Source organism: Coregonus clupeaformis, chromosome 30 (genome assembly GCF_020615455.1).
Source record: "Coregonus clupeaformis isolate EN_2021a chromosome 30, ASM2061545v1, whole genome shotgun sequence".
Classification (NCBI taxonomy): domain Eukaryota; kingdom Metazoa; phylum Chordata; class Actinopteri; order Salmoniformes; family Salmonidae; genus Coregonus; species Coregonus clupeaformis.
This window is the reverse complement of record NC_059221.1, coordinates 2,113,994-2,130,259: the sequence shown is the minus strand read 5'-3', so window position 1 is coordinate 2,130,259 and position 16,266 is coordinate 2,113,994. Positions and strand designations below refer to the sequence as shown.

The window sequence follows — 16,266 nt, the reverse complement described above, 5'->3', positions numbered from 1 at the left end:
GGTACCAGTTCATAACATTTTACCCCGTTAAATATGCCTCGTATCAAATTTCTTCCCACCTACAGTGGGGAAAAAAAGTATTTAGTCAGCCACCAATTGTGCAAGTTCTCCCACTTAAAAAGATGAGAGAGGCCTGTAATTTTCATCATAGGTACACGTCAACTATGACAGACCAATTGAGAAAAATAAATCCAGAAAATCACATTGTAGGATTTTTAATGAATTTATTTGCAAATTATGGTGGAAAATAAGTATTTGGTCACCTACAAACAAGCAAGATTTCTGGCTCTCACAGACCTGTAACTTCTTCTTTAAGAGGCTCCTCTGTCCTCCACTCGTTACCTGTATTAATGGCACCTGTTTGAACTTGTTATCAGTATAAAAGACACCTGTCCACAACCTCAAACAGTCACACTCCAAACTCCACTATGGCCAAGACCAAATAGCTGTCAAAGGACACTAGAAACAAAATTGTAGACCTGCACCAGGCTGGGAAGACTGAATCTGCAATAGGTAAGCAGCTTGGTTTGAAGAAATCAACTGTGGGAGCAATTATTAGGAAATGGAAGACATACAAGACCACTGATAATCTCCCCTCGATCTGGGGCTCCACGCAAGATCTCACCCCGTGGGGTCAAAATGATCACAAGAACGGTGAGCAAAAATCCCAGAACCACACGGGGGGACCTAGTGAATGACCTGCAGAGAGCTGGGACCAAAGTAACGAAGCCTACCATCAGTAACACACTACGCCGCCAGGGACTCAAATCCTGCAGTGCCAGACGTGTCCCCCTGCTTAAGCCAGTACATGTCCAGGCCCGTCTGAAGTTTGCTAGAGTGCATTTGGATGATCCAGAAGAGGATTGGGAGAATGTCATATGGTCAGATGAAACCAAAACAGAACTTTTTGGTAAAAACTCAACTCGTCATGTTTGGAGGACAAAGAATGCTGAGTTGCATCCAAAGAACACCATACCTACTGTGAAGCATGGGGGTGGAAACATCATGCTTTGGGGCTGTTTTTCTGCAAAGGGACCAGGACGACTGATCCATGTAAAGGAAATAATGAATGGGGCCATGTATCGTGAGATTTTGAGTGAAAACCTCCTTCCATCAGCAAGGGCATTGAAGATGAAACGTGGTTGGGTCTTTCAGCATGACAATGATCCCAAACACACCACCCGGGCAACGAAGGAGTGGCTTCGTAAGAAGCATTTCAAGGTCCTGGAGTGGCCTAGCCAGTCTCCAGATCTCAACCCCATAGAAAATCTTTGGAGGGAGTTGAAAGTCCGTGTTGCCCAGCGACAGACCCAAAACATCACTGCTCTAGAGGAGATCTGCATGGAGGAATGGGCCAAAATACCAGCAACAGTGTGTGAAAACCTTGTGAAGACATACAGAAAACGTTTGACCTGTGTCATTGCCAACAAAGGGTATATAACAAAGTATTGAGAAACTTTTGTTATTGACCAAATACTTATTTTCCACCATAATTTGCAAATAAATTCATTAAAAATCCTACAAAAAATTCTCATTTTGTCTGTCATAGTTGACGTGTACCTATGATGAAAATTACAGGCCTCTCTCATCTTTTTAAGTGGGAGAACTTGCACAATTGGTGGCTGACTAAATACTTTTTTTCCCCACTGTATATATGGTTTATAAGAAATGTCAAAACAATAAGTAATTTTTTCAAGAAATATGTAGGGCTTTAATAAAAATAAAAATCCACAATGCCAGAAGAAACTGGGAACAAAACAACAGATTTAATCCTTCTCTACCACATAGGCACCAGTTAAACTGTCAAAAAGACATGCTGTACACTTTACACTACACAATATAAGGTACCAAGGGAGAGATGTTTGAAGCCTACGAGGGTCATTTCCCAGGTTAAGTATTTGCCTTATCTTGTGTGTCTGGCAATGTCTTTCTCTGTGAGTGTTACATGTGCCAGTGTTCTACTGTCTAAGATAATGGGCTTCTCCCTCTGTGCTCCCTTGGTTCCAGTGGGGTGTAGTCTCTGGGGTGGTTCACCAGACAAACGCAGCCCTCTCCCTCAGCATGCGCACGCCAAAGCGCTGCCACTCCCTCTGGTGGATCCACATCTCCTGGGTGGTGTCCAGGCAGGCAAGCACCGCTCCCCCCTTCCACGAGATCAGGCGAGGGTCCATGTCCTGGAAAACACAGCCATTAAACACCTCTGCTTAGAGCGACACACAAACTCCTGCAAGATGCATTTTATACCCACTGTGTTAGACTAGATATAAAACCTGGCTCTTCTGCATGCCTCAAGACCATGTTAGTCCACTGTGCTAAAACCAGTATACGTAGAAGCCAGTGTACCTTGGGTCGTGTGATGACCTCCACGCTCTCCACCACCCTGCGGAAGGAGGGGGGCATCTTGTTGAGGATGCGGTGCTGCAGGAACTCCTGGGCCCTGTGGAACAGCAGGCCTCCCCCCACCACCAGGATGGAGCTGTACATCTTCCTCTTGGTCTCGTCAGATGCTGGGCACAAACAAATACACACAAAACCTAACACATTCCCCTATCAAAACGTCCAACATTTGGAATCCACTGCTTAAGAATTCACCATTTACCCTCACTTCATAACAAAATAATGAATATCATGACCAATAATGTTGTCTATATCTTATGTTTATTATTTAGTGTATGTTTTAGTGTATGTACCTCATGTTTATGGCAGAATAAAACAAGATCCTGTATTATAGTACAGAGTTTTGAAGCAGGGTGTTTTGCTTACCACAGCAGTCGATGCTGTGCAGGATGGCTTTATCCAAGCCCAGCGCTTTGCCCTCAAACTGGGTCATGGCAGTCTTCCTGGAGAGGAGTGCTGAGGGAGGCTCCTCCATCTCTGCTCCTCCCATCAGGCAGTCGTTCTGAGAGTGTCCCAGCTCCACATCCTGGCCATGGGCACCACCTCCACGTTCTGAGGGGTCCCCACCCTGGCTGCTAAACTCCCCCTCGAACCCAGGCGGCTTGGGAAGGGACTTACGCTCTGCTGAGGCTTTAGAGGACTGAGCACAATAAGGGAGAGAGGAGGATGAGATGGAGGGAGGGAGGGAGAGAGAGGAGGATGGGAGGGAGGGAGGGAGAGAGAGGAGGATGGGAGGGAGGGAGGGAGAGAGAGGAGGATGGGAGGGAGGGAGGGAGAGAGAGGAGGATGAGATGGAGGGAGGCAGAGAGAGGAGGATGAGATGGAGGGAGGCAGAGAGAGGAGGATGAGATGGAGGGAGGGAGAGAGAGGAGGATGAGATGGAGGGAGGCAGAGAGAGGAGGATGAGATGGAGGGAGGGAGAGAGAGGAGGATGAGATGGAGGGAGGGAGAGAGAGGAGGATGAGATGGAGGGAGGCAGAGAGAGGAGGATGAGATGGAGGGAGGCAGAGAGAGGAGGATGAGATGGAGGGAGGCAGAGAGAGGAGGATGAGATGGAGGGAGGGAGAGAGAGGAGGATGAGATGGAGGAGGGAGAGAGAGGAGGATGAGATGGAGGGAGGGAGAGAGAGGAGGATGAGATGGAGGGAGGGAGAGAGAGGAGGATGAGATGGAGGGAGGGAGAGAGAGGAGGATGAGATGGAGGGAGGGAGAGAGAGGAGGATGAGATGGAGGGAGGGAGAGAGAGGAGGATGAGATGGAGGGAAGGAGAGAGAGGAGGATGAGATGGAGGGAGGGAGAGAGGAGGATGAGATGGAGGGAGCGAGGAGGAAAATAAAGGGAGAGGTGGAAACAGAGAGGGGGAGTATCAGCCAATCAGATAGTAGTACCAATCAGATAGTTCTAGTATGATGGAGTTAGGTGTTCTTATCTTACCTGGTCCTGCTTGCTCTGGGTTCCCAGTAGGTAGTGTTCATCGTGTGGGTCCTCTGGGTCACCCTGAGATCTGTGCTGCAAGGTCGTCATCTTCTGGCCCACTATCCCAAACGTGGTGGGGTAGAACAGGGCCATAGGAGCCTGGCGTACACAAACAACACATTGTGACAGCATTTATAATAATAATAAATAATATGCCATTTAGCAGACGCTTTTATCCAAAGCGACTTACAGTCATGCGTGCATACATTTTTTTGTGTATGGGTGGTCCCGGGGATCGAACCCACTACCCTGGCGTTACAAGCGCCGTGCTCTACCAGCTGAGCTACAGAGGACCAACATCTTTATTATAGTCATCTTCAATATCAAAATTGGGCTTCATAACCACCATCATCATCCGCTTTCCCACTGACAGCCCTTCCCTGACTAGGTGTGTATGCATACCTGCAGTTTCTCATCACCAAGTCGAATCTGGTAAAGAAGTGCAGGGGACTCTGGGAAACGGGTGCGGAACTCGTGGTCTTGTAGCCCAGAGATGTCCTGGAGAAAAAGGTGAATGAAAAATCCATCCAAATGAGCTGAGCATGTAGAAAAGGGGTATCCATCTCCTTTCATTCCTACGTTCCCCTTCCTCAGTAACACACCTTATTCAGCTACAGCCTTACAGCCCAGATGGAAGATAATGATTAATTAGTTGGCTATTTGAAACTGGCATGTTAATGATGGGCTGAAATAAAAGCCTGGACCATACAGTTAGCACTTCAAGACCAGGGTTGGAGACTGCTTACGTTGAAGAGTGCACCAGGGTCTTAGTTATTAGGGCACACCATAGCAGAAACTAAAATAACGGTTTCTTATTGGAAAAGTTACGGAAGCTCCTCCCTATTTCAGGCTGTTTTCTTCCGTTTGATGCCTTATAAATATGACCCAGATGTCAGGTGCTGTTTCAGTACCTGGTCCAGATGGCAGAAGGTCTCTTTGAGCTGCTGCAGCAGGATGCAGTCCACCCTGTTGGAGAGCTGACACTCCCTGTAGGGGAAGCCCGCCCTCTGCAGGAGCCAGAAGAAACAGCGGGTGACATCAGCGCCCCCGTATGCCAGACACAGCCTGCAGGAGGACAGACACACGTACACAGAGCATCTTTATTACCACACTAATAAAGTTACCGATACATTTTTATTTCCGGATAAGCCCCTACTGTGCACCGTTCAATTCCTCAGTGGGAAGTTCAAACCTAGTGTGTACACTTCAGTTCAAAACCTTCACAGACAACCAGGGAGGGGTTGCACACTTCTACACACCTGGAGTTGCGGTGAGACACTCCGTCCTCCACACAGCATAGACTGGTCTTCTGGTCGCCCACATCCACCACACAGGCACTGCTCAAGCCACTGCCGAAGGTAGCACACACAGACTCCTGGTGGACTACGATCGCTGCAGACCAAGGAGAGAGAATCAGTTTGTGTTTCAAGTTTCAATGTCACATGCACAAATACAGCTAAATGCATTTCTTGCTAGCTCTAAGCCCAACAATGCAGTAATCAATAACAATGTAATACAAAAAATAACAAGGTAGAACTAAAACAAGAAATATAAATAAAAAGAACACGAAAAAGTAAGCAAGCATACTATATACAGGGTCAGTTCCAGTACCATATTTACTAGGGGTGTGCCAAATAGTCAGAGGAAATGAGTATCGTAACGGATATGGGCAATTTTCTGGATAAAATTCAGGTCCAAGTATTTGTGTAATTATCCGTGATGGGGAAAAAAGTTATTTTCCTGTGCCAGCACGCAGCTTTCTCATGTCAGTCAGTCATGTTCGAGGTTCTACATGGTCTAAATAACTCCACTGGCTGTCTTTAAAGAGAAGGGCGGGCTGTACGTTGATCCTGCTGCTCTGATTGGATAGAGTGAAGCCGTATTCCTCCGTCCACTCGCTTCATAATTTCACCCTCTATGATTTCACCCGATCAGTTTTCGGTCTGATCATTTAGACTGCTGCTGCCTGGCTGCTACTATGATAAATCACATGGTGAGGACGTTTGCTATAAAGCTATCAATGTGCATAATATCTAACAAGCGGGCAAGAGTACGGAAAGAAGAAGAAACGCTGATGAGCATTCTGACTGAGTGACAGCAAACGTGGCTGCCTGCTGCAAGTTGAGGACACACAGACATCTCCTCCCGCTGCTCCTAATCTGCAGCTTTTTTTTGCAGTGAGAACATGAAGGGAGGTATATTGCCAACATCTACTTAGGCATATTAAAGCACCTTTTTTCAGATCACGAGTATCATCCAATCCGACTATTAAAAATGTCAACTTACGGATACGAGTATGTGCTAGATATGTATAGGGGTAAGGTGACTAGGCATCAGGATATATGATAAAGAGAGTAACAGCAGCGTATATGATGATTGTATTTGAGTGTGTGTGCGTGTGTAGAGTCAGTATAAATGTACAGTGGGGAGAACAAGTATTTGATACACTGCCGATTTTGCAGGTTTTTCTACTTACAAAGCATGTAGAGGTCTGTAATTTTTATCATAGGTACACTTCAACTGTGAGAGATGGAATCTAAAACAAAAATCCAGAAAATCACATTGTATGATTTTTAAGTAATTAATTTGCATTTTATTGCATGACATAAGTATTTGATCACCTACCAACCAGTAACAATTCCGGCTCTCACAGACCTGTTGGTTTTTCTTTAAGAAGCCCTCCTGTTCTCCACTCATTACCTGTATTAACTGCACCTGTTTGAACTCGTTACCTGTATAAAAGACACCTGTCCACACACTCAATCAAACAGACTCCAACCTCTCCACAATGGCCAAGACCAGAGAGCTGTGTAAGGACATCAGGGATAAAATTGTAGACCTGCACAAGGCTGGGATGGCCTACAGGACAATAGGCAAGCAGCTTGGTGAGAGGGCAACAACTGTTGGCGCAATTATTAGAAAATGGAAGAAGTTCAAGATGACGGTCAATCACCCTCGGTCTGGGGCTCCATGCAAGATCTCACCTCGTGGGGCATCAATGATCATGAGGAAGGTGAGGATCAGCCCAGAACTACACGGCAGGACCTGGTCAATGACCTGAAGAGAGCTGGGACCACAGTCTCAAAGAAAACCATTAGTAACACACTACGCCGTCATGGATTAAAATCCTGCAGTGCACGCAAGGTCCCCCTGCTCAAGCCAGCGCATGTCCAGGCCCGTCTGAAGTTTGCCAATGACCATCTGGATGATCCAGAGGAGGAATGGGAGATGGTCATGTGGTCTGATGAGACAAAAATAGAGCTTTTTGGTCTAAACTCCACTCGCCGTGTTTGGAGGATGAAGAAGGATGAGTACAACCCCAAGAACACCATCCCAACCGTGTAGCATGGAGGTGGAAACATCATTATTTGGGGATGCTTTTCTGCAAAGGGGACAGGACGACTGCACCGTATTGAGGGGAGGATGTATGGGGCCATGTATCGCGAGATCTTGGCCAACAACCTCATTCCCTCAGTAAGAGCATTGAAGATGGGTCGTGGCTGGGTCTTCCAGCATGACAACGACCCGAAACACACAGCCAGGGCAACTAAGGAGTGGCTCCGTAAGAAGCATCTCAAGGTCCTGGAGTGGCCTAGCCAGTCTCCAGACCTGAACCCAATAGAAAATCTTTGGAGGGAGCTGAAAGTCCGTATTGCCCAGCGACAGCCCCGAAACCTGAAGGATCTGGAGAAGGTCTGTATGGAGGAGTGGGCCAAAATCCCTGCTGCAGTGTGTGCAAACCTGGTCAAGACCTACAGGAAACGTATGATCTCTGTAATTGCAAACAAAGGTTTCTGTACCAAATATTAAGTTCTGCTTTTCTGATGTATCAAATACTTATGTCATGCAATAAAATGCAAATTCATTACTTAAAAATCATACAATGTGATTTTCTGGATTTTTGTTTTAGATTCCGTCTCTCACAGTTGAAGTGTACCTATGATAAAAATTACAGACCTCTACATGCTTTGTAAGTAGGAAAACCTGCAAAATCGGCAGTGTATCAAATACTTGTTCTCCCCACTGTATGTGCATATTATGTGTGTGAGCAAATGATGAAGTGAGTGTTTGTGTGTGTTGGAATGTGAAGGGCCCTGTGAGTGTGTAAAGAGACAGTTCAAAAAATGTAATACAAAAGGTCAACTCAGGTAGTCCATGTAGCCATTTAGTTAGCTATTTAGTGTGTATTGTACCTGAAAAGCCCATGTCGAGCAGCAGCATGTTGACTAGTTCCTTGACGTGATGCCTGTTATAGATGTCAGGGACTAAAAGGATACACCTGTAATACTGCCAAACAAACAAAGAAACAAAGAAACAAGAGGAGATAAGATCAGAGTACAAAATAAAACTGACAGCTTACCACAAAATATTTCCGCTAAAAAAAAATCAGGCACTGTGAAGTGAGCCCATTGTCTGTCCTGTACCTTGAGGTCTTTTAGGGGTATTTCCAGTTGTTTCTGGATAACGTGGCTCCAGATGGCCTCCAGATCGGCCAGGACAGCAGTCAGAGAACCCCCTGCACCGCCGTGCACGTTGAGCTGCCCCCTGCTGATGGGCCAGTGCACGTTGTAACAGTCAGTGGGGTTTACATACAATGCCTGCCATTAGGACAGAGGGGAGAGAAAACAGAGCAGGAGAGGAGGGAGAAATTAACAATTGACAAATCCACAAAGGATTAATATACTAAAAACGTAATTTCTGAAAGTAACCTGCTCTTTAACATGCATGCATTGTGTCCAGGTGTGCTGTAGTCCCTCACCTCCTCTCCCACCAGGTGCTCTGGATGGTGTGCTGTGTTGGTCCACTTCATCCTGGAGCTAGTGTCCAGACCTGCTGGTCGAATCAGTCTGTTATAAGACCTGGCCTGCAAGACAACACCCAAACAGACAATCAAACCACTGTTTAGGGTGGTCAATCATGAGTTGCAGATAGGGTGACCACTTTTAAAATACCCAAACGCGGGACATTCGTGGGCCAGTGTAGCCTACATGAATACAAAAAGGTTGTCATAAATTCTAAAAATTTGTACTGACAGATGTAGCTTATTGAATATCATTACAGAATATGCATCCTCCAATTGCAATGTTTGCCCACACATATTGTCTCAAGAAAATGTTATATTTTAAATACCCGTCAAACACCAAGTTAGGCATACATACTTTCAAAATAGGCCATCACTACTGTCAATCGTGAATGATGATAATTCTTCAGGTTTTACCTGTGAAACGTCCAAACTGCATCTGCATGCAAATCATTTGATCTCAATCAGTTTCATGGGAATATGCATTTAGAGCTTCTTCCATTACTTTTCCGTGAGTAAATTAGAGCACATAGTGTTAAACTATTTAGCCTTCCTGTATTTTGTTTCAATCCAAGCAAATTCGGCCTAGTGGCACGCACTGTTAAGTTTTGGCCGTATAAGAAAAACTATGTGAATATTCAGCTAACCATCCTAAAAAGAAATGACTACGGTGGTTTTTTGATGTAACAGTAATGTTACACCAACATATTTTGTTATGTCATGTAGAATACTAATGAATCATTATGTGATCTTCCAAGGCATTGATTTAGCTTTGGTCTAACTTTGCTAAACAAGTACCATTGTGAGAAGTGGCGGAGCGATACTCTGGCACCACTACACCCCTGCACCGAACGAGCTAATTGAAGCACACTTATGCTACTTTTTTGCCTTGAGCAAAATTTGGTGACGCAGAAACAGCGCAATGTGACTGTAAGAGACAGGTTGGAATGTCTGGCTGAAATACGGGACAAATCTACCTCTTTTTGTAAATTTGTGGTGTTTTAATTTGTTGATAATATGCGGGACATGATTGTTTCGTTGCGGGACAAATGGCCAAAATCTGGCACTGTCCCGCACAATCAGGGACATGGGATCACCTTACCTGCAGAACAGACATACACACAGGCTACATAGGTAAATATATGTAGAGCCCTGCACATACAACTACACACCTACCTGTTCAGCAGACACTGGCGTCCTTCGTACTCCATTGGACATCTTCTTTGACCAGATCGCCTGGTCAACCATTTTGAGACCATTCTGCCTCTGTTCATTACTCTCTGGTTTCTTTGTTGAGTGAACAAGTACAGAGAGATAGAGTAGACATTTGAGGATTATAAGGGTTACAGTGTGTGTGTATGTGTGTGTTCGGGTCATTTTTGACTCACATTCAGGCCTTCTCTCACCAGCCATGCATCCTCATATCGGGGCTGGCATGTTTGTTTATGTCTGCGGGCTATGACGTGTGGGACAGTCGCAGGAAGAGTGTCCGTTGCTCTACCAATTCTCAACGTTTTCGATCCAGGGTGTAACACAACGATAAAGTTGCTCTGAATTTGCTGTGAAGGGAGTTGTTTGTTTAGACATAATGACCTTACAAGGAAGCAAACAGTACGGGGACTTAAGACAGCGTAACCTTAACGACATAGTGTGTAATTGTGGGCTATTCTTTGGGTGCTGAAATCAGTAGTTTTTGATAAAAATTATAATAATTTTATGTGACGTTGGAATTCCAGTCCGCCAACACTAGTAGTGTCCACTCAACTCCTTCTAAATCGTTGTCGGCTAGCTGCTAGCTAGCTAACGTTAGCCAACGTGTAGCTGCCATAGCAGTCTATGTGCAAACTAAACAACATTATTCCCATATAATTATTTAATAGGATCGTATTCCAATCTCAAATATCAATCCTTGGCCCTTTGAACGTAGCTTTGCAACTTACTTCTTGAAGAGGCTCTGGGATAACCGGTGGAGCGATTGGTCTTTTGACACCACGCTGTTCCTTTTCCTTCTCCTTCTCTCTCTCCTTTTCCTTCTCTTTGCCGTTTTCTTGTTCTCTCTCCGCTTGTGTCATTGTGGAAGTGTTGTGGGCAACAAAACTAAGACCAAATCTGTAGCACAGTTTCTACATTAGTAGCTACTAAAATAACATCAGCTTGCTAGCAGCAACTAAACACACAGAACTGCTGAATGCTGGACAACCATGACTATTCCCATGGTTATTGGGTGGCCGACCATAAACCGTAAAAGGAAAATATACAGGGCAATATCCACACTTAGCACACCACAGAATGAAGCAATGTATTCTAAATGGTATATTAATACAAGTGTGGGTATTTGCCTATGAGTTCCAGGCCCCCAGTGTCCGGTCTGGAGCTTGAAGTTACTAGCTACTCTGCTGGGCAGCTACTGCACAATGCGCAGCAACCTACCGGTGCCTAAAGCTCTGTGGTCTGCTGTAGAAAGCCTATGTAAATTAAGATCGGCAGAACGGCCAAACAAACTTAATTGATGGCCGTTTTGGCCTGTAAAATTAGTTTATTATGATCAAGTTCGATCCCCAGAGTGAATCGAAATATTTAGTGTGTGTTCGTAAATTCACTATCTACACCGATTTCAGGGCATTCTTGCCTGTGTGCCATAGTGCAAGTTAACAAACATGCTACACAAGCTGAAAATGACCGGTGTCAGTAAATCTCGGCAAAAAGTCATCAAATTGTTGTTCTCAGTGTGTCTTCCCTGTTAAAATAACCTATAGCTTAAATAAAAAATAAAATAAAAAAATGGATATAGTAACTTCTTATGGACCCTTTAATGCAACAATACTTATTATATTACCAAATAAATGTTCCTCTTCTGCTAATGATAAGAATTCACACAGTAGCTCATCCTTCTCAGTATTAAAGTCCAGAATATCTAACCTAGAATATACTGTAAATAGTTCAGACTCTGCAAGTACAATGCAATGCTCTTTTCATTGAACATTGGGATCGATGTTGTTGGTTGGTAGTCCAGAGAGGGCTTTTTTCCCTACAAGTTACAGTGGGGAGAACAAGTATTTGATACACTGCCGATTTTGCAGGTTTTCCTACTTACAAAGCATGTAGAGGTCTGTAATTTTTATCATAGGTACACTTCAACTGTGAGAGACGGAATCTAAAACAAAAATCCTGAAAATCACATTGTATGATTTTTAAGTAATTAATTTGCATTTTATTGCATGACATAAGTATTTGATACATCAGAAAAGCAAAATGTAATATTTGGTACATAAACCTTTGTTTGCAATTACAGAGATCATACGTTTCCTGTAGGTCTTGACCAGGTTTGCACACACTGCAGCAATGATTTTGGCCCACTCCTCCATACAGACCTTCTCCAGATCCTTCAGGTTTCGGGGCTGTCGCTGGGCAATACGGACTTTCAGCTCCTTCCAAAGATTTTTTATTGGGTTCAGGTCTGGAGACTGGCTAGGCCACTCCAGGACCTTGAGATGCTTCTTACGGAGCCACTCCTTAGTTGCCCTGGCTGTGTGTTTCGGGTCGTTGTCATGCTGGAAGACCCAGCCACGACCCATCTTCAATGCTCTTACTGAGGGAAGGAGGTTGTTGGCCAAGATCTCGCGATACATGGCCCCATCCATCCTCCCCTCAATACGGTGCAGTCGTCCTGTCCCCTTTGCAGAAAAGCATCCCCAAAGAATGATGTTTCCACCTCCATGCTTCACGGTTGGGATGGTGTTCTTGGGGTTGTACTCATCCTTCTTCATCCTCCAAACACGGTGAGTGGAGTTTAGACCAAAAACCTCTATTTTTGTCTCATCAGACCACATGACCATCTCCCATCCTCCTCTGGATCATCCAGATGGTCATTGGCAAACTTCAGACGGGCCTGGACATGCGCTGGCTTGAGCAGGGGGACCTTGCGTGCACTGCAGGATTTTAATCCATGACGGTGTAGTGTGTTACTAATGGTTTTCTTTGAGACTGTGGTCCCAGCTCTCTTCAGGTCATTGACCAGGTCCTGCTGTGTAGTTCTGGGCTGATCCCTCACCTTCCTCATGATCATTGATGCCCCACGAGGTGAGATCTTGCATGGAGCCCCAGACAGAGGGTGATTTACCGTCATCTTGAACTTCTTCCATTTTCTAATAATTGCGCCAACAGTTGTTGCCCTCTCACCAAGCTGCTTGCCTATTGTCCTGTAGGCCATCCCAGCCTTGTGCAGGTCTACAATTTTATCCCTGATGTCCTTACACAGCTCTCTGGTCTTGGCCATTGTGGAGAGGTTGGAGTCTGTTTGATTGAGTGTGTGGACAGGTGTCTTTTATACAGGTAACGAATTCAAACAGGTGCAGTTAATACAGGTAATGAGTGGAGAACAGGAGGGCTTCTTAAAGAAAAACTAACAGGTCTGTGAGAGCCGGAATTGTTACTGGTTGGTAGGTGATCAAATACTTATGTCATGCAATAAAATGCAAATTAATTACTTAAAAATCATACAATGTGATTTTCTGGATTTTAGTTTTAGATTCCGTCTCTCACAGTTGAAGTGTACCTATGATAAAAATTACAGACCTCTACATGCTTTGTAAGTAGGAAAACCTGCAAAATCAGCAGTGTATCAAATACTTGTTCTCCCCACTGTATGATCCTCCTCTTCATTCCCACCTTGGGTCACTTTGGGTCCACTATTTAACAGTTATGCTCAGTTCTGACACTCTCCCTACATATTAATCACAATATTTGCCACTACTTTATCATTAATGTACAGTTGAAGTCGGAAGTTTACATACACTTACGTTGGAGTCATTAAAACTCATTTTTCAACCACTCCACATATTTCTTGTTATCAAACTATAGTTTTGGCAAGTCGGTTAGGACATCTACTTTGTGCGTGACACAAGTAATTTTTCCAACAATTGTTTACAGACAGATTATTTCACTTATAATTCACTGTATCACAATTCCAGTGGGTCAAAAGTTTACATACACTAAGTTGACTGTGCCTTTAAACAGCTTGGAAAATTCCAGAAAATGATATAATGGCTTTAGAAGCTTCTGATAGGCTAATTGACATAATTTGAGTCAATTGGAGGTGTACCTGTGGATGTATTTCAAGGCCTACCTTCAAACTCTGTGCTTCTTTGCTTGACATCATGGGAAAATCAAAATAAATCAGCCAAGACCTCAGAATTTTTTTTGTAGACCTCCACAAGTCTGGTTCAGCCTTGGGAGCTATTTCCAAACGCCTGAAGGTACCACGTTCATCTGTACAAACAATAGTACGCAAGTATAAACACCATGGGACAACGCAGCCGTCATACCGCTCAGGAAGGAGACGCGTTCTGTCTCCTAGAGATGAACGTGCTTTGGTGCGAAAAGTGCAAATCAATCCCAGAACAACAGCAAAGGACCTTGTGAAGATGCTGGAGGAAACAGGTACAAAAGCATCTATATCCACAGTAAAACAAGTCCTATATCGACATAACCTGAAAGGCCGCTCAGCTCAGGAAGAAGCCACTGCTCCAAAACCACCATAAAAAAGCCAGACTACGGTTTGCAACTGCACATGGGGACAAAGATCGTATTTTTTTTAAATGTGGATATATTGAAGCAACATCTCAAGACATCAGTCAGGAAGTTAAAGCTTGGTCGCAAATGGGTCTTCCAAATGGACAATGACCCCAAGCATACTTCCAAAGTTGTGGAAAAATGGCTTAAGGAAAACAAAGTCAAGGTATTGGAGTGGCCATCACAAAGCCCTGACCTCAATCCTATAGAAAATGTGTGGGCAGAACTGAAAAAGCGTGTGTGAGCAAGGAGGCCTACAAACCTGACTCAGTTACACCAGTTCTGTCAGGAGGATTGGGCCAGAATTCACCCAACTTATTGTGGGAAGCTTGTGGAAGGCTACCCGAAACGTTTGACCCAAGTTAAACAATTGAAAGGCAATGCTACCAAATATTAATTGAGTGTATGTAAACTTCTGACACACTGGGAATGTGATTAAATAAATAAAAGCTGAAATAAATCATTCTCTCTACTATTATTCTGACATTTCACATTCTTAAAATAAAGTGGTGATCCTAACTGACCTAAGACAGGGAATTTTTACTAGGACTAAATGTCAGGAATTGTGAAAAACTGAGTTTAAATGTATTTGGCTAAGGTGTATGTAAACTTCCGACTTCAACTGTACTTTTTATATTATGTGTATCCTAATATGCACTTTTATCTCCCTTCCAGAAAACACAAACCTTCCTACCTACCACAACCATCCTACAGGACTTGAAACTCCAACTACTAAGCTTACATTCAAACCCCTCATGTGCCTCTGTGTTCCTGTTTTATCAGTGTAATAAATATCCAATACTGGAACCCTTTTGACTTCATTGCATTCTCACCGATGTGCCATGGTTGCAGTACTAACCTGAACCAATTAAATAAAACGAACTGTACTGAAGTTGTTGCTATACTGCTAAAACGGTTTAGTCATAATTACCAGTGCTACTTTGTTTGCTGCCACTAGTCATAGGTGAATAATGTATTCCGTCAAAAATAATTACAATACAGTAATGCACTTGCTCTTCAGTAAAGTTCTGGCAATCTTATGTTGGAAACCATATTCAAGGACACCTAGCTGCACATTACTTATGTACATTTTAACCTGTTTCTTGAACACCAGTAATTTTTTAGGACAAGAATGACTGTGTAAGCTTTAGACAATGTCTCTGTCACAGGTCCCCGGGTTACAATATCACCTGTGATGGTTAAATGTTCCGAAGAATTGGTATGGTATGGGCATGACAAATCAATGAACTAATGATATCAACATTGTTATTTACTTTATACCTCACATAACCTTTTCCTGTTGATGGTGGCAAGGAAAAACTCAATACAGATTGAATGTAGGATTTTCACCCTTGTGAAGTAAGGTGTATCTTTAAACGTATTGAGTCAAGCAAATATGGTGTACATAGTGTAACAGTACTGGAGGGGCAGAGCAAGCAGGTTGACTTCATCCATCTGTGGAGATCACTGCGTGGACATACTCTGATTGGTGCAAACTGTGTGGAAGAGATGATGACTAATTGTAAGCAAGAAGACTTTAGTGGACAAGCTATATACTCAACTCCTTTTGACAAAGATACATCACTTGTTGATCAAGCTAAATTATACAGTAAAACGGGTTGCTAGCCAGTTAGCAGAACAAACTGTTCACCTTACTAGCTAGCTACATATCATATTGCTAGCTTTCGATTCAGCACCGTGCTTGCCCGATCTGTCTCCCCTTTTCCCGGGAACGAAGGTTACGTATGTAACCACGGTTATGTGAGCTATTGGATCACTCCAATATGGTATCCTTCCGCTCAGCAAGATACATTCAGAGGAAGAATTTCAGATTAGTCCCATGTACCGGGAAACATTCAGCGCTCACTGAAAGAGCATGAAGTTCACTAACCCTCTTAGTAGAGGTAATAGCCAACAGGAATGCCACCTTCATGGATAGGTGCTTCAAAGACGCTAACCCCAGGGGCTCCAAGGGTGGCCTAGCAAGTGCTGACAGCACCACGTCAAGATCCCAGTTTGGCA

The 16,266-nt window shown here is 43.9% G+C and overlaps 1 protein-coding gene across 2 annotated transcripts; it reads right to left on the bottom strand.

Moving 5' to 3' along the window:
- Positions 1–1,747: 1,747 nt before the first annotated feature.
- actr8 (actin related protein 8) lies at positions 1,748–11,065 on the bottom strand. Of its 2 annotated transcripts, none has more exons than XM_041856038.2 (13): positions 10,614–11,065; positions 10,080–10,232; positions 9,850–9,960; positions 8,632–8,736; positions 8,297–8,470; positions 8,066–8,159; positions 5,132–5,264; positions 4,784–4,937; positions 4,275–4,370; positions 3,831–3,971; positions 2,764–3,037; positions 2,344–2,507; positions 1,748–2,174 (listed from the first exon to the last, which is right to left on the bottom strand). In XM_041856038.2, exons 1-13 carry the CDS (start codon positions 10,743–10,745, stop codon positions 2,031–2,033), a joined length of 1,875 nt encoding a protein of 624 aa, XP_041711972.1. In that variant the 5' UTR covers positions 10,746–11,065; the 3' UTR covers positions 1,748–2,030. The 2 variants fall into 2 exon arrangements, with proteins under 2 accessions (XP_041711972.1, XP_041711971.1); XM_041856037.2 differs by having other exon boundaries at positions 10,062–10,232; positions 10,614–11,064.
- Positions 11,066–16,266: the final 5,201 nt, after the last annotated feature.